This window comes from Pseudochaenichthys georgianus, chromosome 8 (genome assembly GCF_902827115.2).
Source record: "Pseudochaenichthys georgianus chromosome 8, fPseGeo1.2, whole genome shotgun sequence".
NCBI classification, from domain to species: Eukaryota; Metazoa; Chordata; class Actinopteri; order Perciformes; family Channichthyidae; genus Pseudochaenichthys; species Pseudochaenichthys georgianus.
Window position 1 is genome coordinate 17363137 of NC_047510.2, and position 24296 is coordinate 17387432.

At 41.9% G+C, this 24296-nt stretch overlaps 2 protein-coding genes across 3 annotated transcripts; one reads left to right on the top strand and one right to left on the bottom strand.

Moving 5' to 3' along the window:
• The first annotated feature begins 376 nt into the window (after window positions 1-376).
• Window positions 377-19668, top strand: tbc1d10b (TBC1 domain family, member 10b). Of its 2 annotated transcripts, none has more exons than XM_034088916.2 (10): window positions 377-855; window positions 1815-2957; window positions 3970-4069; window positions 5232-5339; window positions 6258-6364; window positions 7984-8098; window positions 14657-14722; window positions 14795-14984; window positions 15251-15405; window positions 15944-19668. In XM_034088916.2, the coding sequence occupies exons 2-10, from the start codon at window positions 1834-1836 to the stop codon at window positions 16853-16855; spliced, it is 2877 nt and encodes a 958-aa protein (XP_033944807.1). In that variant the 5' UTR covers window positions 377-855; window positions 1815-1833; the 3' UTR covers window positions 16856-19668. The 2 variants fall into 2 exon arrangements, with proteins under 2 accessions (XP_033944807.1, XP_033944808.1); XM_034088917.2 differs by lacking the exon at window positions 377-855 and adding an exon at window positions 970-1156.
• An 846-nt stretch (window positions 19669-20514) lies between these two features.
• On the bottom strand, window positions 20515-24156 carry mylpfa (myosin light chain, phosphorylatable, fast skeletal muscle a). The gene is made up of 7 exons (XM_034089608.2): window positions 24048-24156; window positions 23273-23371; window positions 21974-22049; window positions 21782-21886; window positions 21411-21489; window positions 21263-21311; window positions 20515-20833 (listed from the first exon to the last, which is right to left on the bottom strand). Exons 1-7 carry the CDS (start codon window positions 24048-24050, stop codon window positions 20732-20734), a joined length of 513 nt encoding a protein of 170 aa, XP_033945499.1. The 5' UTR covers window positions 24051-24156; the 3' UTR covers window positions 20515-20731.
• Window positions 24157-24296: the final 140 nt, after the last annotated feature.

Consider the following 24296-nt stretch of genomic DNA (forward strand, 5'->3'; position numbering starts at 1 on the left):
TGCTATACAGATTCAAACTCACCAAATGTGGGGAAATATTGTTTTCACGTGAAGGCTCCAGGAGAGTAACACAACTTTGTACTTCAGTACAATGCTGGAGCAAGTGTAGTTACATCCCACCTAACTGAAGTTGAAGACAGGCCTAAATGTAGTGAGTATATAATAGCCTACAATATTTATATGTGAACTGTAGTAGAGTTAACTACAAAGTATCACAAAATAGAAATACTCGAGTAAAGTATGTGTTGTTAAGTACAGTACTGAATTAGTGCAATAATTTACTTTCTAAACTGTGTAAAATGCATAATGCATTGTTAGTGTAATAAAGCGTCTTCTGCTGTGGAAGGGAGGCTCCGTACGTGCGTGTGCCCGACGACATTGACGAGAACACGCACGTAGCTGTCAGTAGGAAATGCAGGCTGGTGTTGGATGTAGCCCTGTCGCTGTGCTTGGATACATTTAACAAAGAAATTCCCTTTTGTTTCAGAATGAACACTATAACTTAGAATGGTTATTTGAATTAAGAGAGAATGGTCGCAAAAAGAGTGCGTGTCTAACCGAGGTAACCGAAACACTCAGCTAGCTATTTATGCTAACTGAAACACTATCGGCGCTAATGCTAATAGTACATATTGCTAAACTAAGCTAGCTGCTAATTTAGCCAGCTAGCTCGCCGATTGCAGGACGTTTGTTCTTCCAGGTCCTCGCCCTGTGCCGCGGCTCCTGCCCCTTTAGTTTTTCGTGTTTTCATTTCACGGGGCAGGTTGCGTGACCGGAGCTGTGGCGGGGGGAACTAACGGATAGGAACCCCCTGGCTGTCCAGGCGGACGGATCACAGTGACACGCCGGTGTTGGGTGAGTTGACTAGCGGAGCTGAAGTTGACCAGGGCAGCGGGGTGGACAAGGCCGAGGACGCTGTTCGGCCAGGGCCTGGCGGGGAGGGAGGGTGTTGACTATTAGCGATTAGTAAACCATTGCTCCTGTGTGCTGAATCGGGAAGTTGAGTCGCTCCGAGGGAGGCCTCAGGGGAGGATATGAGCATATGACAACAAATGAGCTGCTAGCATGAAATTGATAGTTTGGAACTACAGACAGCAACCTGCCTCATCAGCAGAATACCGGATAACTATGGTTGTCGGAATGCTTTGTTGACAACGTTAGTTAAATGCCAGTGCACCGTTACATCGGTCGATTACACCGTTATTTCTACTGTAATGGTTTCCTGTCGCTCTTGACTGACTAAATCAAAGTGCTTAACCGGGGTTATGTTCTCTCTTGAAAAATAAATGGCTTTTGTATGCTATGCTATCATTTAAATGTTTGATATTCTCTTCTGTTCAGCAAAACATGAAATGTAGCAACTTGAAACATGTATTCATGGAAACCTTTTTCAGTAACAACAAATAAATACCACATGATGTGAAGTTACACGTACGTAAGTTAAGGCTGACTGGGGATTTAAAGTTATAAAGATTGTTTGTTATATGCGTTCTCCCAAAAAATCTATTGTTTCAAACTTAAGTTATGTAGCTGCTTCTCCAATCCAATTCTCTGACTCAAATTTATTTCTGCTTATGCATTACAGAAATTGGCATATCTGAATTTCATAAACATTTGGTCATCTTTTGTGATAAACTTCATGAATTGTTGCTGAGAATATTTGCGTCTCTATCCACAAAAAACAACAACATATATACATGATCAAAGCTGCGTTTATTTGTATTGAACTAATGGCAAGAGTCATGACGTAACACACAGTTGTTATTTGGCAAAAAGAAAGCTAAGCTCCATCATCTTCTTTTTCGTTTGTAAAGGAGAGATCAGAGCGGAACCATGGCCGAACTCTCCACGCTATCCCCATCACCCCCCGCGTTGGGGGATCCTCATGTAGCTCCATCCGTCCCTCCATCCTCATCAGCACAACAGGCTATCAACCACCCTGTTCCAGAGTCTGCCATGGAGAAGCCCTCACCCATGTCTTCCCTCTACAATGACAAAGCTTTGACTGGAAACACTCCTGCAGCTCAGTCAGGGGGTTCACCCTTGACCCCCCACCCACCCTTGAGTCCTACAAAACTCACTGCTGACACCCCCCTCTCGTTATTGGTACATGAGGCTTCTCCACAGAGAGAGGAATCACCAGGGAAAGATGCAGAGACTGTACCAGATGTTATGAAGCAGGAGACAAGTGACCCACCAGCTGCAGAACGCTTGAATACTGAAACAGTGACCCCGGCACCGCCGAGCGAGCCATCATCAGCTCCGCCGAGCGAGCCATCATCAGCTCCGCCGAGCGAGCCATCATCAGCTCCGCCGAGGGAGCCATCATCAGCTCCGCCGAGGGAGCCATCATCAGCTCCGCCGAGGGAGCCATCATCAGCTCCAAGTGAAGGGCCACAGGCATCGCCCTCTCCTGATCTTAATCCTGGTCCTAATCTCTACCCCAATGTGCATGTCACCCACAATCCAAATCCTGTCATGGATGATGGTACATTTACAGCGAGCCAACCCCAGATCGCTGCAGCTTCCAATGCCATGCCTGCTGCTGCAGCATCCATCGACAGCACGGCAGCCGTAGAGGAGAAACTTCAGCCACTTCAACAAGAAGAAATCCCTCAAAGTCTGCCTCCTCCTCCTCTCTCCCCAAAGCCTGCAACTCCCAGTGAAGCAACTAAAGCAGAACTACCAAGCACCCCCACCAGAGCCGAACCCCCCAGCCCTGGTGTCCCACTAATACTGGAGCCAGATTTTCCCTTCCCGCTGCCCAAGCCCCGGCCGGCCCCTGACACCCTGAGCTACCTGGAGTCAGCCAGCATAATGTCGGGGACGTTGGAGTCTCTATCTGGACTGGGAGAGGACGGCAGCTCTGTGGGCTCAGACTCTGAGGTCAACGGCATGTCTGTCAGACGCACTGATAAATATGGATTCCTAGGTGGAAATCAGTACAGTGAAAGCGGGTAAGCATTAAACTCCTGTCTATATGCAAAGTATTGATCACAGATAGGTCTGAGATATTTAGAAATAAAGATGGCTGAGAGGAAAGAGAGACACCTCTTCTTTTAACTTTATCAATTATATTAAATAATCAAGTATTTAATACATTATTCCATCAATGAATCAAGTAAACTGATAAGAAATACAAATGTTTTTAGAAAGAAATATAACAAAGAGAAACAAATATAATATTTACACAAAATGTCTCGTCTTATGGGCTTCACCTAAGAAAGCAATCATTTTAACTGATTAAACTGTAATGATGTCTTCGAATTCAGAGTTGATACTTATTAATTAAATCATGAAACAATAGTCAAGACTTTTGCTTAGTTTCTTGAGGAATTGTTTTAGCCATGATGCAGAAAGTTCACTTTTTGCAATGCAAGATATTATTCGATTATGACCAAATAATTGCTTTGCACAGATAAATGTAAATCCTGCCTATCTTCCTTTCAATCTGTCACTTTGCCGAACATCTTATTAACTGTCCTCCATCTGCCCCAAAGAGATTTCCTCTCTTCTCTGCCCCTTTCCTGTCTTCCTCTCCTTCTCTGCTGCTCTAAACATATCTGTCCTTCCTTTATCTCTCATTGGCCTGACTCAGATAATGCTGAGAGCATTTCAGTGACTCAATATGTACTGACTGTGTGTCTCTGTGGTGTCGCCTCTCACGCCCATCTGCTCTCTTCCTCTTTTCGGTCCCATTTGCTTCTACTTTTTCTCTCAAGCTAATTGCTCTTCCGCTGTTGAATAATTGAAAATATATTGATTCAACATCAGTAGGATGTTCTATATCTGAACTATTTAGCTGAATGTTGTACACTACAGAGATGTATGTAAAAGAAAGATTGTGGTATTTTGTATCATTAGATCAAAGTTAATGTTTCAGAGTGCAATATTTAGGAGTGTGGAAGGAAAATGACTGTCCTAATTCTGTCAATAATGAGGTCATTTTTGTGTTACTCACTATTCTAGTGAAAAGGATGTTCGAGTTGAAGTTGCCAGACAGCGGGAAGTCAAATGGCTGGATATGTTTTACCACTGGGACAAATGGGTCAAACATCGCTTCCAGAAGGTATGCATGTCAGCCTTGTAGCGCTGTAACAAAATACTTTAAAGCTTTGTTCGTAACAGTGACATTTAGATTATCAATCGATATTGAAATTATGTGCATCCTGTTTTTTTTTTCATGTCTGTTCTTTCATTTAAAACCTGGTATTTCCTGAAGTTGCAGGAAAAGATTAGGTTACACTGACACTATAATGTTTAATACTATTTGTAGAATAAGATTTCAGTGGGAAGGCTGTTTCTGACTTGTGTGATCCAGACATTTACAAAGGGTCCAAAAGTCCAATTGAACTGAATGAAAATAGATTGATAGTTATATTTTCCCAAATTCACGTTCTGCTTCAATCATTTTTTTGTTGGCATTGAGCCTTTCAAATTGAGGGTTTTCTTTTTTCTTTAGTTTGATAACATCAATACGTTGACAGACATTTTAAGTTTCATTTGAAAACATTCGGTACAACCCTGGTCTTTGGATATGTTTTTATACATAATTGGTTTGGTTATACATAACATAATTAGGGCTGCAACAAACGACTAATTTGATAATCGATTAATCTATCGATTAATGAAATGATTAATCGACTATTCGGACTATTATGCCTTGCACAATTTCTCAAACGCTCTTATTTAGCTTGAGGTTGTTTTAGGCATGTGGAAACTAACAATGAAGACAAAGATGGATGGACGAGCATTGTCCACATCGAGACGGGTAACATTTAACCACACCTTGGAGTGCTGCTCTCCGCCATCCCCGCCGTGTGTTGCTGCATGTAGCAGAGCGTGTGTGTGTAAACTGTCCCGCCCCCTCGCACACAGACGGGGGAGAGAGAGATCTCGTCTGGATTGGAAAGATCAAAAATACATCAGACGCATTTGTTTGTCTTTTTGCATTTTAGAAACGAGTCGGCGACACTAAGACTGCGATATAATGCTTATGTAGCAATAATACATGACATATATTTTTTAAATGTCTCCACCAGTACCGATAAAAAGACCAATAACGTTGGAGCTTAACGGCGCATAAAACACACGTGATGACGTCACCAACGAATCGACGACTGAATTAGTTGGCAACCAATTTGGTCATCGATTTGAATCGATTAAGTCGATTAGTTGTTGCACGCCTAAACATAATGCTAGAGCTGATACAGTGTTTTTGTGTGTTAAAGGTGAAGCTGCGCTGCAGGAAGGGGATTCCCTCTTCTCTCAGATCCAAAGCCTGGCAGCTTCTGTCCAACAGCCAAGAGCTCCTGGACGCCAACCCTGGGAAATTCGAGGTATCTGTGACCATGTTGTTGTCATTTTAACTTTTACACGGAGGATAAAGGATAAAACTAAATACATGAACTCTAAGATGCTCTCATATATTCACTCAGTCGTCGCTACAGTTCATAGATGAAATTCAACTCCCATTTCCTAGCTTGTAGAACTGCCATTGAAAGCATACAGATATTTTTGCAACGTTTCTTGCATGGAAAATAAATGTAATCGGTACATTCAAACAAAACATTTACTTTATAACATTTAATTTATACCATATTTTTGTTAAACCTTGTTCTTAAGGTTTCTCTATGGTTTACTTTGGATTTACATGTGTTAGAAATTGCAAACTTTATGTCTTAATCACTCACACTGCAACTCATCTACATAGACCTGCATGCTGTTTACAGCCTGTGCCGCTGTGTTCGCAAAGTAAATCCATCATGCATTTGGTAATGTTCCTCCTTTTTAAGCCTCTCATAGATCTGAAAATGCTTTAGTAGCAAGTCAGCCACACATGGAAATATGAACCTATATTTGAATCCCTTGTGTCTCAAATCAACTCAGTTATTTGTGTTATTTTATTTTCATCCTGGTTTAGAAGATAAAAAGTCTCAAAGTGCGGAGCTGAGTAGGCCAATGTGAGCTTCAGGGGTGCTAAAGGGGCGTAGGCGCAGACCTGGTGAACTGTAAGCCTCTTATCAGGAGCGGTAATCCTGCCTGCCTTTGGTCCACGTTGGTTGGTGTGTGTGGTTGGGGGGGGGGTCTGAAGCAGTCTGTTTAGTATTGTTTGTTTTGCCTGTAAAATACTCTTAAACGTGGTCTCATACAGGGTTTTACAGTCTTATCCAATTGGAAGGGCAATCTGAAAACAGACTCCATGAGTAAATGAGATTGTTTTGGTAATCTTGTATTGAATGTTTTTGTAATTGCAGGAGCTGGAGAGAGAGCCAGGAGAAGCTAAATGGCTGGACATCATAGAGAAGGATCTCCACAGACAGTTTCCCTTCCACGAGATGTTTGCTGCTCGTGGTGGACACGGGTAAAAACAATATACAGTCTGTTTTACATCACAGTAAACATGAATGATTGACAAAGTAAAATGTAATGTACACACTAATCATAAACTTCAAATTCAAATGTAGCCATTCTGCTAATGGCCATTAGCAGACTTAGGCCCAATCCCAAACCACGCCCTACACCCTACCCCTACACACTCCCCCTCCGTGACGGAGTGAACTCCGTGGAGTGACACTCGCAGCTCAACGAGGCTCCCTCCTGTCAGATGGAGGGAGTAAATACAGCAGCAAGCTTTGGGACGGCCTCGAAATGTCGTAACTGTGTAACAACGGTTTCAAATCAGCATCTCTTAGACCAAACATTTAAATTAATAACTCAAATAAAACTCCAAACATCTTTAATTGTGTTACTTTTTTGTAAAGCTCTTTTAGTTTTAAACCTGATGTTTATAAGCTTCTTAGTTTTTGCAACAGTCTGTAAATATACACAACTTTATAATAAAATGCACACATTTACCTTTTTCTAGACTAAACACAGGTACGATGAAGTAAAAACAATGTGAGGTTATCATGAGTTTATCAGTGGATGTTTGCTGGAACTACTTGTAAACAGCGTGTTTCCTGACGGACACACACAGCGTGACTCCGGTCAGGTAGAGACCGGTCTCAAGTCTGCACCGCTGCAGACTCGCTGTTTGAGGGCTTGATAGCCCACTCCCCCTCCACACTCGTTGGTTTGGAACAGCACTTAATATTGCGGACCCTCCGTGTGAACGCACAAATGGAGGGGTAGTGTGTAGGGGTAGTGTGTAGGGCGTGGTTTGGGATTGGGCCTGAAGGTACACTGTTTTCACAGTGCGCATGTCCTACGTAGGTCTCCCTTTTTATAAATCACAATCAACTGTGAAATGTGCTGCACCCATTGCGAACTCCATGTAATGCCCATGGTTCCCTATAAATATTCTTCATTATAATAATCAGGATGGGATTTGTATAGGACCATTCAAGACACAGGTTTTTAAATGCTCATCACAGGGGCCAGCTCAGGCCCCAGAAGACCCCCCAGCACACGAGCAGCCTGCTGCTTCAGCCCCGACACAAAGCACAGCACCCCCCCCCCCCCAACACTCTATCCCCCGCCGCTAAGATCGTCTCTGAGCAAATCACTCCTACTCTCCCCTCTCCCACTGCGAACAACTCCACTCTGACGCTCATTCAAGACTCAAACAAGGAGGCGTCGCCAGCGTCTGATGCCACGACTGGAGAGGAAGAGGTCAAGAAGAAGAGGAAGAGCAAAGATGACAAGAAGAAGGAAAAAGAAGATGACAAGAAAAAAAATGAAGGAAAGGAAGGAAAAGGAAAAGGCTGACAAAGATCAAAACACATTTTAAACATTGAGAACGGAGTCAGTCTAATAGTTAGTCTATCCCTCTGTTCTCCTTGTTATTTATGAGAATACGTTTCATGACATGATCTATTATCATGTATTATCATGTCTCTCAGGAAGGATCAATCAATCAGACAAACACTTGCAAGAATGCCTTTTTTATCTGTATTTGCAAATAAACTATTTGCGTATGAAAAGTGACATGTAACAGCACATTATTTGGCCAATGGATAACTCTGTTGTCTGATTGTGCAGGCAACAGGATCTGTACCGGATCCTGAAGGCGTACACCATCTACCGACCTGAGGAGGGCTACTGCCAGGCTCAGGCTCCAGTGGCTGCCGTGCTGCTCATGCATATGCCGGCTGAGGTAAGGGGCTGCTGAGTCAGGGGGGTGCACAGTGTCTTTAGGTGGGGAAGGAGAAGAGTGACTATGTTTCCATGCACATTCATATTCCACTCAAATGTTGTCAGTGGCGGCGCCAGAGTATTTGTGTTGGGTAATCTATGGTAGGGATAACCCATACAGCGGTGGGGCTCAAGTCAGTATTTGCAATGTACGTAATTACATACACGCTCCCCTTGACAGTGAAACGCCATGCATGAGGTTTAGATTATTTCCCTGTCTCAATCCAAATTGAACTGTATGAAATAAAAAGGCACATTTGTCTTGTAGTAAATAAAAAGGGCGACCTGGAGCCAATCCTGCAATTTCTCCACAAGTGAAAGAGTTGGCATGCTGAAAACCCAACCCCTGCAGGGGGGTCTGGGGGGATTCTCCCCCCGGAGATTTTTTGAAATACTAACATAAAATACACATTCTGGTACTCTCTTGAGAAGAAAAATAAATACATCCATTACTACACGACATGTTTAAAAAAATGAATGCCATTTTAGTTTTTTGTTACTTTGTTCTGAAAGCTGAACCTGTTGCTCCTCACAGAGAGAAGAGGCTGTGAATTACTTTACATTGTGGATAAGGGTGGATAGCCCCCATTGTTCTGTGTGTCAACATGAAAGACAGCCCACACACCTATCAATCATCAAACCGTGGGGTCTCATTTCACGTAATGTTGTATAGAGATGTACTACAGCAAAAGTATTCTCCGTCGGGACTTCCTGCAACAACACCACGCCGTTATCGTGATTCTGATTGGCCAGAAGACATTATCAAAGATGTTCTATTGAGAAGACGATCACTACGTGACAAAAGTTTTCAAAACCGTTTCTAGTCTTCGGTATTTCCAGAGAAGTGGCTACTGAAATCAATCTTACTAAAGGCTGTCTGTGCAATTTACTCCGCGCGAGTTGGCGGACTTTATTTTGCTTACTTTAACATCATTTTTCATGGTGGGGCTAAGCCATTTCTTGGTATGGCTGTAGCCTACCCCAGCCATACCCTGGCGCTGCCACTGAATGTTGTGCATGTTAATATAGTCAGGTTGAATTCTGTAACGATGATTGAACAGTCAGATTGAGATTATTTAACACAAAAGGAAGCCATGACACATTTGAACACACTCATAACAACTTAAAACACAATCAAAGCTACATTTAAAAGGAGCACCAGATACTCAATAGTGAGGACAAAAGCAAGCCTACATAAATAGATGTAAAATGCTGATGTAGCTGTCCTTGCTGAGGTGGTGGCGTTGCCATTTATGTTAAGAATAGGTTCAGTGTAACCACATTAGTTTCCAAATCGATCAGTAAGCAATTTGAATTTGTAGCCATAAATATAGAAGTGGCAAAGGGTCAACAGGTCATGGTGGTGGGCCGCTACAGACCCCCCTCAGCTGTAAAAGACTCCTTGTCTTCACTAGCAAATCTTTTATCACAACTAGACTACAAGGAAATAGTGCTACTTGGAGATTTTAACTGGGACTGGTTAACTGCAGTGTCAGAGGATTTTAAAAACCTTTGTATCTCATTGAATGTTACTCAGATTGTGGACAGTCCTACTCGCCCAAATATTAAGTCCCCTAATAAATCCTCCCTAATTGATCTCATTTTAACTAATGTTCCCCATAAATATTCATCTGTGGGAGTATTTGCAAATGATCTGAGCGATCACTGTGTTGTAGCCACAATTAGGGACACTAAGGTCCAAAAGGTTAAACCTCGCATTATCATTAAGAGAGACAAAAAACATTTTGTGGAGCAGGGTTTTGTGCATGATCTGTTTGGGTTTGATTGGGGTAAAATCGATCTGTGTGCTGATGTGGAAACCGCATGGTCTTATTTTTTATCTTGGTTTTATGGAGATCATTGATAGACATGCACCCCTGCGTAAATTTAGAGTAAAGGGACGAGACAATCCTTGGTTTTCTGCTGAGCTGTCTAGTCTCCTTCATGAGAGAAACAAGGCCTGGGCAAAGGCTAGGAAATCAGGCTCAGAGATAGAGTGGCTGCATTTTAGGCAGCTAAGGAATAGCTTCACTTCAAATGTCAAAAGTGCAAAGTCGAAGTACTATTTGTCAGTTACCACAGAAAACCTAAATAATCCTAGGAAATTTTGGAAAGCAATACAATCGATATCAACCAGTGAGATCCGTAATGAGCTACCTCCGTGCCTTACCACAGCATCTGGCACTATATCGGACAGGGCTACTATGCTAAATTGCTTTAATGAGCATTTTGTGCTGCTTCTGTGAACACCCCAATCCGTGACTCTGAACAATGTGGTCTGGAAAACCCTTTCAGTTTTACTCCTTTTACTGTTGATGTTGTTCATGAAGCCTTATCTAAGCTAGATCCTAGGAAACCGGCTGGCCCGGACAACTTAGAACCTTTCTTTTTAAAGATAGCTGCAGATTTTATTGCTCCACCTCTTACTTCTCTTTTTAACCTCTCCCTCAGCACAAATACAATTCCAAAAGTATGGAAGTCTGCTTATGTCTTGCCTTTACTGAAAGGAGGGGAGGCAACTATTTTAAATAACTATAGGCCAATCTCTAAATTGTCAGTTCTGGCTAAGGTGCTCGAACGACTTGCGAGTGACCAGGTAAAGGAGTTTTTATGTACAAATTACATCCTGTCTAAACATCAGTCAGGATTCAGAAAGAAAGACAGCACCATCACTGCCACAATGAAAGTGGTAAATGACATTACTAGTATTTTAGATAATAAGCAGAGTTGTGCAGCTCTGTTTATTGACCTTTCCAAAGCGTTTGACACCGTTGATCATCGCATCTTAAAGCAGAGGCTACTCAGTATTGGCATATCCAGCCTTGCAGTGGGGTAGTTTGTGAACTACCTCTCTGAAAGGTCCCAATGTGTTCATTTTGATGGACTGTCTTCTGAGTGGTGAAACATTTCTAATAGTGTGCCACAAGGTTCTGTTTTAGGACCACTTTTATTCTCCATATATATTAACAGTGTAGGTGATAATGTGGATGAAGCTACTTTACATTTTTATGCGGATGATACTGTGATGTACTGTGCAGGTCCCTCCATTAAAGAGGCTGTTGTTAAATTACAGGCTGTTTTTAACATTATTCAGACTCAGCTCTCTGAATTAAAGCTTCTTTTAAATGTGGATAAAACCAAGGTAATGCTCTTTTCAAAAGCGAAAAAGACACCAGAGCCTGTTTTTGATATTGTAACTACGCAAGGAACAAAACTTGAAGTTGTTGCCTGTTAAAAATACCTTGGTATCTGGCTTGATGATTGTCTTACTTTTAAACTTCAGGTCACTAATCTGCTTAAAAAGCTGAGGGTTAGGCTAGGGTTCTTCTACAGGAACAAGTCCTGTTTCTCATTTGAAGCCAGGAAAAGGCTAGTCACTGTGCTGGATAGTGTTGTCACGATACCAACATTTTGGTTTCGATACCGATACCAAGTCAAGAATTGCGATTCCGATTCTTTTTCGAACACGGAATATCGGCTTTAAAATGAGGAATAAGAGATGATTTTAGCAGTCAGAACAACTAAAGCAGCAGTGTTACTAAGAACAGAAACGCCAAAGAGTCACATCTAATATAAATATATATAAAAGCATTTATTTTAACTGTGTAGCAGTGAGTTTAACATTTTGGCAGCACTGATGAGCATTTTGAAAATGTATTTTCATGCCTCTGTGCAAGGCTTAGTCTTTCTATCTTTATAGCCACTGGTGTAACTAAGTTCATAAACTCAAGTACTACTTGGGTACAATTTTGAGATACTTGTACTTTATTTAAGTATTTCAATGTTTCTTTTGCTACTTTGTACTTCTACTCCACTACAGTTCAGAGGTACATGGTGTACTTTTCCTCCACTACATGTATTTAACCCCTTTAGTTACTCTACAGATCTGGATGAATGATGTGAAATATAACCAAGTGTTAAATCAGACTTTAGTTCCACCTGGAGTAAATCCACCAGCTACCCTGCAGTCTACAAAGTACTTCAGACTAGCTGCACCTTCACCAGCTTTGAGAACACTTTCATGATCAATCATTATAAAACATATAATATATATTATTCTGAAATGGACCAATCTGCACAATGAATACTTTTACTGTCGCTACTTTAATACTTTTACTTGAGGAACATTTTGAATGCAGTACTTTTACTGTAACAGAGTATTCCTACACTCTGGTGCTTCTACTTTTACTGTCGCTACTTTAACTATATTTTGATGATAATACTTTTGTACTTTTATTTGAGGAACATTTTGATTGCAGGATTGTTCCTACATTCTGGTACTTCTACTTTTACTCAAGTACAAGATATATACTTATACCACCTCCGTTTATAGCCTATGAAAAAAACTAATAGAAAACGAAGGCTAAAGCTAACGTTAGCAGATCGTGATGCTAGTTTGCTAGTTAAGTTTGCTCAACGATAATATTGCGACAGAAAAACTTTTCAGTGCACATCACGCTCTGCCGCTCCGACAGGGAGCTCTGCTCTGAACACCTGAACGGCCCGTTCACAGACTTCTGGCATCTTTTTTGTCAACAAGCCGAGGCGCAGCGGCAGTTGCACTCCCACTTGCACTCCCACTTGCAGCCATGCTTCTCGTTTTCTCACATGCTCTGGCAGCTAGCGCGTGGCCGCGTGCACGAGAGAGGGGAGGGACTTAGAACGTGCTTGCAGCTTGAGAGGAGCGGGACTGCAGGCACGGCTGCAGTGCAGGGAGTGGAAGCAGAGCGCTGAACACACACGGCTCTTATTAAAACGGCACTTTTTCACGGGAGTACTTTTCCCCGTCATTCTTAAAGTACCGATACTAATGAAACGGAGGAATCGTACCGTTTTTAACGGCAGGGTATCGCGGTACCTTTCAAGTATCGGTACACCGTGCAACACTAGTGCTGGACTATGGTGATTTGATGTATATGAATGCACGTGCCCATTGCCTGGAAAAGTTAGATGCTGCGTATCACAGTGCTCTGAGATTTGTTACTAACTGTAAAGCACTTACTCATCACTGTATCCTGTATGCCAGGGCAGGTCTGCCTTCACTAACTGTACGGAGGCTCAGTCATTGGTACATGTTCATTTATAAAGCCATGTTGGGTAAACTACCTTTTTATATCTGCTCTCTGATCTCGCGACGAATTGAAAATACGTATTGCCTGAGATCTCGTGATGTTGTTTTATGAAATGTGCCAAGTGCTAGGACTGTCTTAGGGAAGAAAGCTTTTAGTTGTGCAGCTCCACTAAATTGGAACAGTCTGCAAACATGTTTAAAACTGAGCACTTTGGTTACCCTGCATCATTTTAAAACTCGGCTGGGTGACATGCTGTTTGATACTCATGGTACCTGTCACTGTAAATAGAGTTTTGTAAACTGTACCCTGTACATTATGTTGTATGTCATCCTTATTGTTGTTCTGTTGGTTTTATGTTACATGTGTAACTAATGTCCTGCAGGTCACCCTTGAAAAAGAGATCTTTTGATCTCAAGGGGCTTTCACCTGGTTAAATAAAGGCTACAACGATCATTTAATGACAAACAGGATAAATGCTTTAGTTGCATAAAGGTTTTCTATGTTTTTTCTTTAGATGACATGATCATGGTAGGTTTTTGTTAAGATGTAAACTCTCTCTGTTTTCCTCACTGTATGTATACCAAAAAGAGAAGCCTCGTGAGAAAGCGAAATGAAGAACTAGTTAAAAATAGTAGCAGGCTGTTAACACTGCTGCCACTTCACTAAACAGACTTTAAAACAATGGACAAGGTGTCCTGCATACATGAAGAGTATGATTCAGACCGGACTCGAGTTACAGGGGCTTTGCTTGGCCGGCCTGTTTACAGCAAGGTGACCATACCCGTCCTTATTCTGACGGTTTGAAATGTGACTTCATTCAGTCCCTTATATAAATGGGGTATGAGTCGATGGTTGTCAGTGTGAGGGGGTTTTGTTCTTATCTAGTGATACTCGACTAACAGTGTGTGTTATTTTTAAACAACACTGTGACCATTGCTATAGTTGATGCCTGGTAGCAGCAAACGCAGTGTGACTGTATCTACTCAAAGTGTTATCACACTTTCTATTCAACAGAAGGATGGAAAGGCTCTATATTTAACCTTCAGTTTGGCTCCCCTATATAATATATTATCTTAGGAACAGCGAGAGGGAATTTCTTTCATAATTACACAAATATCCACAAAGATTAGCTATAATGTATATGGTGATGTTTTTTGCTATAACTCAAAAATTAAAATGCTTATTATGACACAATCTAACACACAGGTCAACCGATGAAGTGACTATATTATATTTTCTACCCAGAAGGTTAACTTCACTGTTCCAGCTGATGTTGAGCTTCAGGTCATTACACCATGTGATTCAAGCTCTCTATCGGCCATCTGTACTCCTCTGTAAAAAGTTGTTAACGCAGCATGTTTCTCAATGTAAATGTAAATATACACCCAAAACATTTGTATACCTATTTATGAATAATCAACTACTTTTACTTTTGTTTCTGTTCACAGCAAGCTTTTTGGTGCCTGGTCCAGATATGTGAGAAGTACCTCCCTGGCTACTACAGCGCTGGACTGGTGAGAGATGATCTGACAACACTTTGTGTCATCTCTCTCAGCTTTCCTGACTTATCACCTCTGTGTTTTTAGGAAGCGATTCAGCTGGATGGTGAGATCTTCTTCTCCCTGTTGAGACGTACGTGTCCGATGGCGTACCGTCATCTCAAGAAGTTCAAGATCGACCCGATTCTCTACATGACTGAGTGGTTCATGTGCATCTTCTCCCGCACCTTGCCATGGGCCAGTGTACTGCGTGTGTGGGATATGTTCTTCTGTGAAGGTACTATTCATATCCATACAGACTGTAAGCTAGAACTCATGCTACTTCCTGTCTTAGTTTACGTTGTTACATTTGAGTAATAGAATCAAATGGCTATACATTGATTACAACACTGCTATCAATCTGCAAAAGGTGCATGTGGTTTTTATGTGAACATTTTATGTGAAATGTAAATAAATAGAAACCATGCTTGTGTAACTCAGCTTCTTTCACTGCATGTTTGCTCTGTAGTTTGACCAAATCCTGACATACATCTCTGTTTGTAGGGGTGAAGATAGTGTTTCGTGTGGGCTTGGTTCTGCTGAAACAGATGCTGGGCTCTGTGGATAAACTTCGAGAACTACAGGGCATGTATGAAACTATGGAGCGTCTCAGAAACATCGCACCTGACGCCATCAGAGAGGAGATATTGGTACAGGAGGTGGGTCTCTTTCTCTCAGCCTCACAGACTATGAAGAGAAATGTGCGTCTGTTTTTACTCAGAAACACGAGTTGTGAGTCACTAAGTCCTGTAGTACCCAGTCGAGTATTTATATCTTCCCCCGTCTGTCTCGTCCAAGGTTAAAATAGCTTTTACATTTTATTTTAGTTTAGTTTAAATTGGTTTTCAGCATCTAGTTTTAGTTTAGTTTCCACTTTTTAGGAATGTTACATTTGGGTTGTTATGTATTTAGTTTGTTTTTGTTAGAGCCAGGTATGATGTCTCAGTATGTAGCTATATATACAGATATATTTCCACAACTGTAGATGTCAGGAGAGTTGACAGAAATGAATGATGTCTCCTAATTTTGGTAGTGATATATAATAACCAAAAAAACTAAAAGTGAAGGAATGTTAGTTATTTTAATAAGAGTATATTTTGTTTTAAACCTGGCAATATTTTCACTGCTCATTTCCGTTTTAGATTCAGATTTATTTTACAACAGTAACCTTGGTCTCTTCTTGTCTGTTCTAACCAGATTATAATCCTCCCGGTGACGGAGTCGCTCATAGAGAGGGAGAGCAACATCCAGGTGAGGAAGTGGAGAGAGTCGAGGGGGGAGCTGACCCACCAGCCGGCCCGCCGCCTCCACGGTACGAGAGCCCTCTACGAGCACAAACGCCGCGCCGTCTCCATTAGCTCGGGGGGCAGCTTCTCTTTCCTGGGGAGCCAGATCCCCCCCCCGGGCCCCCTCAGGGCCTCCTCCAGCCTCCTCTCTCTCCCGGGCTTCCGCAGGTCCAAGGCTCCTTTTCACTCCCAAGCCAAGAAGGGCTCCTTCTCGGGGCCGTCGGGAGTGGACTCTCGACCTGTAGTAACATCGAGCCCTGAACGAGGCCCCAGCCACAAACCGCCTATTCCTCCAGGGGCCGGTCAGAGGGCTCCGGCACCCCAAGTCCGGAGCCTCTTAGTGAGGGGGGCAGAAGGCTCATCACAGGGGCCGGCTCAGGCCCCAGAAGACCCCCCAGCACACGAGCAGCCTGCTGCTTCAGCCCCGACACAAAGCACAGCACCCCCCCCCAACACTCTATCCCCCGCCCCTAAGATCGTCTCTGAGCAAATCACTCCTACTCTCCCCTCTCCCACTGCTAACAACTCCACTCTGATGCTCATTCAAGACTCAAACAAGGAGGCGTCGCCAGCGTCTGATGCCACGACTGGAGAGGAAGAGGTCAAGAAGAAGAGGAAGAGCAAAGATGACAAGAAGAAGGAAAAAGAAGATGACAAGAAAAAAATGAAGGAAAGGAAGGAAAAGGAAAAGGCTGACAAAGAGAGGTTGAGGAAGGAGAAAGAGAGGCTAGAAAAAGAGAAGAAGAAAGGGGGGAAGAAAAAAGACAAAGGGGGAGGAGAGGCTGAGGACAGAAACGGAGGCGCAGCAGCAAGAGAGGCCTAGTTTTCAGCCCCGTCATTCTTGGATAATGAAAAGAGACGCTAAACAAATAAACAGGTCAGATGAACAAAGACCCCGGAAACAGAAAGAGTGATTCATAAAAAAGAAAATGGAATGGCTTCCTTTTAAAACGCATCCTTTCAAAGACTGCATGTAGTCCCAGGACTATGGCGGGGAAACTGGATCATGGTTTTAAAAGCACCTCAGGGGTTTCTAGCCCTTTGCGCAATGCTTTTCTTGTTTCACCAAGTTTTAGTACGAGGGGACACATTTCCTTTTTCAACTGGAGCATGGACTGAAACCCAGATAAGTCTTTTCTCTCTTTTAGTTTTGTATTCTTTGTCGTTTGTATTCTTTTAGTCAGATAGGTGGCAGTGTTTGGATGGACTCGATGGATTGTTGAAGGATTGCAGAAATGGATTTGGTGCCATAGAGTATGTAAATAATAAGTCTAGTCCATAGGATCCTGTTAGCAGCCTCCATGCCCCCCCATGTCTCACCTGTAGACAGGTTATCTGGATGTGACAAAAGAAAACCATTGGTCACAAACCGGCACTGAATGCAGAAATGCTAGTAATGTTGTTGAGGATGTATTTATTGTCATGTTAAATGTTGTGAGTGAGTGTGTGCCTTAGTAGTGTAGTGAGATGTGTTAGTGTTCTGTGTGGCTTCCCGGTTTTCAATCTCTCTCTAGCTGCTTCTTTTCTCTGAAGACCACTCATTCCTGATTGGTCCCCCCCAAATTCTTCTTACAGTAGAAGGAGGAAATGGAGAGAAAGAAGAGGGAGAAATTAAGAATACAACCAAACACCTTGATGGGGTGTTTTTAGTGATTTGTGTGTGTTTTGTCTCTGACAAAAGTACACATAGGGAGCATTTCATTTCTTTTATGTCAATAACATTTTCTTGTGTCCTAGGTAGTTTTCTGCAAAAAGCGGGCCGCAACTTTATTGATAAACTGGTTGCGTGACAACATTCAATACCCAGCAGCGACCATGCACGAGTCCTGCAGAGTACATGTCCATCACAATTAGTATTATCTCTGCTTTTGACGAACAAAGTCCTACATATTTCATCCAGCCAAATGTCAGCATGGGTGGGAACTTAAGTTCACTAACCCATTAGAATGTGATTTCAAGTATCTTAAAGAATGAAGGAGGATTTTTGCACTTGTGGTTTTGTCACAAAGTACCACTGAAGTCGACCACTCCGTTAGTAGAAGTCTCCGGGGCGCTTTCAGAGTTAGAAACTGCGCCTCGATATAGGAAGCCACTGGACTGGAGGTGCCAGGTGTGCCAATGTAGCATGAACCTCTGACCTTTGACCTTCGGGCTCTTATGTATTTATGTACAAAGTGGTTAATTTAATCAAATAGTATATTATGAATTATTATTATTATTTTTGATCTGACTATTTTTCTATAGACCTATAGATCTTCTATAGACACCTGGTTGACTGGAACGATGCCCGACTACACTTCTATTTGCAGGGGATAAATTAAGTGTTTAATTATTTTGATTTCCCTTTTTTTGCACGCTAAGTCCTCTGCTTTTATACAACAAACTCCATGCATGTCTTTGCGATTATTTAAGTTAACCGTCACTTGGTTTGGTCAACTGAAGGTTCACGAGTCTCCTGTTTACTGAAGTGCCGTATTAAAAAGACTTGAGTGGAAAATGGGCCTCAGACAGAACAAACGGTGAGAGGAGTTATTCACGCAGATTCTTTGGGAGTTAAAGGTCTTAATCGTACTGTATAATTTACTAAGAGGTGATGTATGAGCTTTGAACAGTTCTTTAATTGGAGATCTTAAGTGTGTCTTTCTCACCAAATTGTGTTGTAACATTCATGATAACTTATGGGCTAACTCCCTAACCTATTTACACTCAGTGTTCCGTACTGTAACATATTTATGCATACATTAAACTGCACTGACCCCTATCAGTATACGGTGAATAGTGTCAGGTAGTGAGTGTAAACACCATTTGATGGCAAAAAAACGTTGATGCTCTTTAACTGTACTGTTTTTGTAGTTAAGGATTAGAGGGACTTTCGTGTAATTGTAGCCAACTTGTCCTTCATATTAATTGTTTTTCACTTATTTCAGGTCTTCACGTGGCTGTCATTGAAATATATAATTGGAACACACTCCCCCTCTTATGTTTTGATGCCAGTGCATTATAGATTAGTGTAGTGTTAGTGAGGATAACCTGAACACATCTATGCAAACCACACTCCATCATGAGGCTGATGGTGTGTGTGTGTGTGTGTGTGTGTGACAGCAGCACTGACTTCACTTCTGATCCGGATGATCAGTTTGTTGCCATGGGGAAACATGAATTATGTCTCGGTAGGTATTTCTGAGCACATGTTCATGCTCATGGACTTCAATATGTTCTGAGCAATACGTCATCGCAGCTCATGCTTTGATGATGCCGTGATGATCCAATGAATGATCTCGCTAACTCGTGGAAATCAGCACTTAGAGCTGCAATATGAATGACGAACCAAGAAATACATTTCTATCAGGTCCTTATACATTTCTGCATTGATCATGAAATTGTCATTCTTGGTTGTTGTTGATTAGGAATGACTACCCAAACTGATGAAAATATTTGAAGAAAGCGTTACAGCAGTTTTTTCTCCCCATGCCGTTCTGTCTTTTGTGTTTTTAAGTTTACATGGTCACTCTGTGGCAGAAGTGAAATAAAATCATAGCTAATTGAATTCATTCCTTCAGATCTACAACTGATGTATTTAATTGATGATGATAATGACATTGGTGATGAGTAATAAACCATAATATATTAAATCATCATGGTGTTTTTGTTCTTTCTTGAAGTTTCAAATTCGGAGGATCAGTTTCAGTGATGAATTAGTAATAGTTGTGATGAATCAATAAAGCTTAATCATATACTTGGATACATTTCTTTGGCTAGATTTGTATATAGCATTTATTTGTAGCCAGTGCCCATCAATGGACACTGCTATAAAAGTGGTTTGGTATTGGTTATTTGCTCTCAGTGCATAAAGGAACATAGTGTTGATCTGTTGGGATTAGATTGAACTGTCTACTTCTATTTATACATGCCGATGTAAAGCTAGAGAGGTCACTTTTACTCCACATTTACTGAACAGACACACTATTGTACAAAATAATTGAGATTTTATTCACAGTTTGACCCTTTTATTCATTACAGAGGAAAGGCTAGGAAGCTTAAGGGAGGGAAAAAGGGGATTTAATAGTTGCAGGAAGTAGCGGAGGTAAAGAAATCGAAGACCGTTATGTTTTCTTTCGACCCTTTTCCTCCTCTACTTCAGTCTTATGTTTTTCTATGTTTTTATTTTTTTCACTTTCCAAGGAAAAAGTTGTCATCACTTTAAGGACGCAACTTTTCCCCCTTCCTAATGTTCTCCCTCTTCTCACCTTTTCCACCCTAGAGGACATCTTCAAAATGTGGAATGAGGTCCCCATATTTAGTGTGTGCCTTATCCCAGTAGTTAGCCTGTCTTCTTCACAGATACTGCAGGAAGGATAGGGACACACCTTATTACCACAAACACCTCAGAGGCAGAAGTGACGGGGCAGACAGAGATGTGGAGGTGAGAAGACAGAAGATGGTTGCAAGGAAAGATTATTGAGAAAAGCTTGTGGATGGAAATGATGTTAAAGAATAATCTTTTATTGGAAATCACCCCCTTTCCCCATAAGCAGACACAGACACCCCATGTGCATCAGCACTCTCATGTGTCAGTGTGACAAGTCTTGAGCGGCTGAGCACATGGGTTAACACAAAGGGATGGTGAGGAGGAAGAGGAGGAAAGGGAGGCAGAATAGCATAGGGATTGCTGTATTTTCATGGGCTTCTAGCGTTCTCTTTACTCCTCCTTCTCCTCTCCGTGTGTGATGACATAGCAGATATTCTTGTAGTCTACGTTGCCAGCAACATCTGGGGGGAAGGCGGCCCACATGTTCTTGATCTGAGGGAGAAAATGAGGGTTGGAAAGTCAGCATGGCAACATATGTACTATCTTACTGACATTTTGACATGTTTTTGGTCAATTGTTCAACCTATCCTCTGACTTTTAAACATACAAGAAAAAAAGTCACACTCACAAGGAATCATACTTAAAATTGTTAGCTGAGGTGAAACTTTAGCGATTGGACAACTAATAATCTTTTTTACAAAAATCATACTTAATTTAAAAATGTATTTATTTTTACAATTTGAGCAACACAAGCCAAGGGCCATCTGAGAGAAGTTAGATATCTCCATTGCCAATACACACAACACTTGAGAACTCGCAATAAACTATCAAAACTGATGACCAGTATTACAGCATAGAGGAAATGAGATGGAAAACATTATATCTATGTAATAAGATACTGTATCTGTATTGTGATTTTACCTCATCCTTGGTGAACCTGTCGCACTGGGTGGTCAGGAGCTCCTCAAGGCTGGAGTGGGAGAAACAGATTATGGGAGTCAACATTTGAATTGATCCTATCTGGACATGCATGGTGAACATTACAATTATTTACAAAAACAATGCTCACAATTCCTTCTTAATGCTTCCGGTACCCTCGGGGTCCAGAACCTTGAAGGCAGTGATAATAACGTCCTCGGGGTCAGCACCTAGTGAGGACAAGAGAGAGAGAGAGAGGCCGGTTAACCTTTGCAAAGACTGACAGCCATGGACGAAGTATTCAAAACTTGGTTAATGTAGCAATACAAATATTTATTATGCCTTTATCAGTAAAACTCCTTCAGAAGTGAAAGTATAGATTTATGAGTAATACAAATACTTATTGTACAGAACAGCCCAAGGTGACATATTTGTATATTATTGGATTACTATCATTAAAGAATTGCAAAACAAAACATCCAACAATGTGGGAGAGACAGTTGATTCAAATTAGACGCCCACCCTTCAGCTTCTCTCCGAACATGGTGAGGAAGACGGTGAAGTTGATGGGGCCGCTGGCCTCCTTGATCATGGCGTCCAGCTCCTCAGGTTTGGTGTTGATCTGACCTAAAAAGCCCCCAATATGTCGGATTAGTACAAGAGGCCAAAGTCACTCATGATTTTCCACAGAAGATCTTTCACAGCGGCACTCACCCAATGAGGCCAGAACGTCCCTCAAATCATCTTTGCTGATGATACCGTCTCTGTTCTGGTCAATGATTGTGAACGCCTAAAAAGGAAACAAGAAGACTTCGTTTTTTTTTCCTGAAGGAAGCATTTGTGACAGGTGGACTGCACTGATCGACAGTATGATACCGTGTTACCCTTTAGGGGGGCCCCTGTCATCACCTTAAATAGGCAGCAGGTGAGTATCTTTACTAATGTTGTTAGAGGATATTGTGCAAGAAAAAGGCTGCACCCGAAAAGTCAGATGTAACTGTAGTTGCCTTGCGAGGGGGGTGAGGAGGGGCTGTTACATTAGGAAAGTATCATTAGGGAACAGCTGTCGGATCTCCTCACCCTAGGCAACTTACGTCCATGAAATTTAAGATAAAACTTGAACTCACCCCCTGCCTTCCTATTTCTCTCTCTCTCTCACACACACACATGCACACACTCACCACACACACACACACAGACAGATACAAAACACATCTCCCCCCGGCTGCTATCTTTACATCTATGCGATGTGCTAAGATCTCCCTAATCATCATGTCAAGCATTCCCAAAGTGCCACTCAAGGAGCCCATGTCCCTTATCACAGGAGGCATGTTTCCTCTACTCACAGCACATAATGCTTTGACCATGCATTAAAAGCACTAGCACCATCATTATCCTGTCTCTTGGCAATGCATCCTAAATAAAATCCCATCTCCCTGACCTTACTGAATTTCAACACACACCCTTGACGCCTCACACTATCTCCTTTTTCTTTCTCTGCTCAGCAAATCACATCCAAAAGTAATAATGGAAATGAGCACATGTGCTTTTTCCTTCACATGATCTGTTCTACACTACAATGTGTGTAATGAGATCCAGTTGTTCTGTCTGGCCTCAGCCTTAAGAAGATGTCTGACTGACAGCTGGGCGGTGGGTCAAAGGTGAACACAGTGTAGAGAGCTTCAGACGGCGGCAGAAATGTCCAAGCTCCTCCTAATGACATTCTCAAGCTTATTAAATTGTCAGGGGAGATGAGGGGGAGCAGCAAAACAGCAACTGCTGCGGAAATGGATACAAGAGCTGCATAATCCAACTGTATACATCGTAATGTATTTTGGTAACCGACTGAAACAAACATAACTTTAATTCAGAATCTGAGTCTCTAAACATCTAACTATCAATGAATTAGAAGTTACACAGAAGTCTCGAATGCCTGCCATGAATGATGCTGATAGAGTAGAATAAAGGCGCTCCCATATGGAAAGTATTGCTGTGTTGCCGGACAAACTTTACCTCTTTGTACTCCTGAATCTGGCTCTGCTCAAACATGGAGAACACATTGGAAGAACCGCTGTCTCCTGCTGCCTGCCTCCTCTTTGCCTTCTTTGGTGCCTGGAGGATAAACACATGAGAACATCGTCAAGAAAGTCAGGTACATTTTAGGTCAAACTCACATTAATGCTAGCCCTTAGCACTAAGCGATACCTGCAGATATCCACCAAAAAGAGAGTTTGTCTCCAATGAACTTCTTTAATTTTCATTGTTAAATTTGAATAATTGTTTGATGCCCAAAAGGATTCAACTTCAAAGAACAAGGATAAGAGAAATTAGTTTTGTCTTGCAAATTAATATTTTCCTTCTTCATGTCCACATCACTGACCCCTCAGATCGAGCTTGTTAACCATGGAGAGGTCTTAACCCCCAGTTTGGGAGGTATTGCTTTTGCAGCCGGCACAAGTTAATGTGCAATCCTCAGGTTAGTTAACATCCGATTACCAATATGAGATGCATTTGGTTGCATGCATTAAGCAAAAATAAAATGTAACAACACATCAGAACCCAAACATCCTTTCAACTGCATCGCCAACTGCTGGAATTATCCAAAGATCCACAAAAAATTTCCAAAAAGATTTCATCTTAAAAAATTGCTGGTAATACTCCCATCTTTTTTGTAATGATTATTTTAAACTCCTACAAAAAAAAGCATCAAAATCAGAGTTAATCCACAAGGTTGGCTTTGATATTTCCACCAGAGGAGTGCAGAGATGTGGGGAGACCTGGTACTCACCATCTTTAGACGGTGTGAGTGGAGGTTTGGCTGATGAAGAAGGAGAAGGTTGTGTGATGCCGCATCATACAAACATCACCGGGGGCTTATATACCCCTCTGCTGGCCAATCTAACTTTAGCCACAGCCTCAAGTTTGGATGGGGATAGAAAAGAGAGAGAGGGATGGAGGGAGAGCGAGGATGGTCAGGGATGAACTGATGGCAAAAGTGATCGAGACAGAATGGCGGGGCGGTGTATCACCTTACAGG

Bases quoted from the DNA above. Each gene is read 5' to 3' on its own strand.
- tbc1d10b (XM_034088916.2), top strand. From the start codon at position 1,834: ATGGCCGAACTCTCCACGCTATCCCCATCACCCCCCGCGTTGGGGGAT. The intron at 14,985-15,250 runs GTACTATTCATA...CTCTGTTTGTAG, and splicing joins GGATATGTTCTTCTGTGAAG to GGGTGAAGATAGTGTTTCGT. The intron at 15,406-15,943 runs GTGGGTCTCTTT...TGTTCTAACCAG, and splicing joins AGGAGATATTGGTACAGGAG to ATTATAATCCTCCCGGTGAC.
- mylpfa (XM_034089608.2), bottom strand. The intron at 21,887-21,973 runs GTGAGTGCCGCT...GGGGCTTTTTAG, and splicing joins GGACGTTCTGGCCTCATTGG to GTCAGATCAACACCAAACCT. The intron at 20,834-21,262 runs GTAAAATCACAA...TTTCTCCCTCAG, and splicing joins ACAGGTTCACCAAGGATGAG to ATCAAGAACATGTGGGCCGC.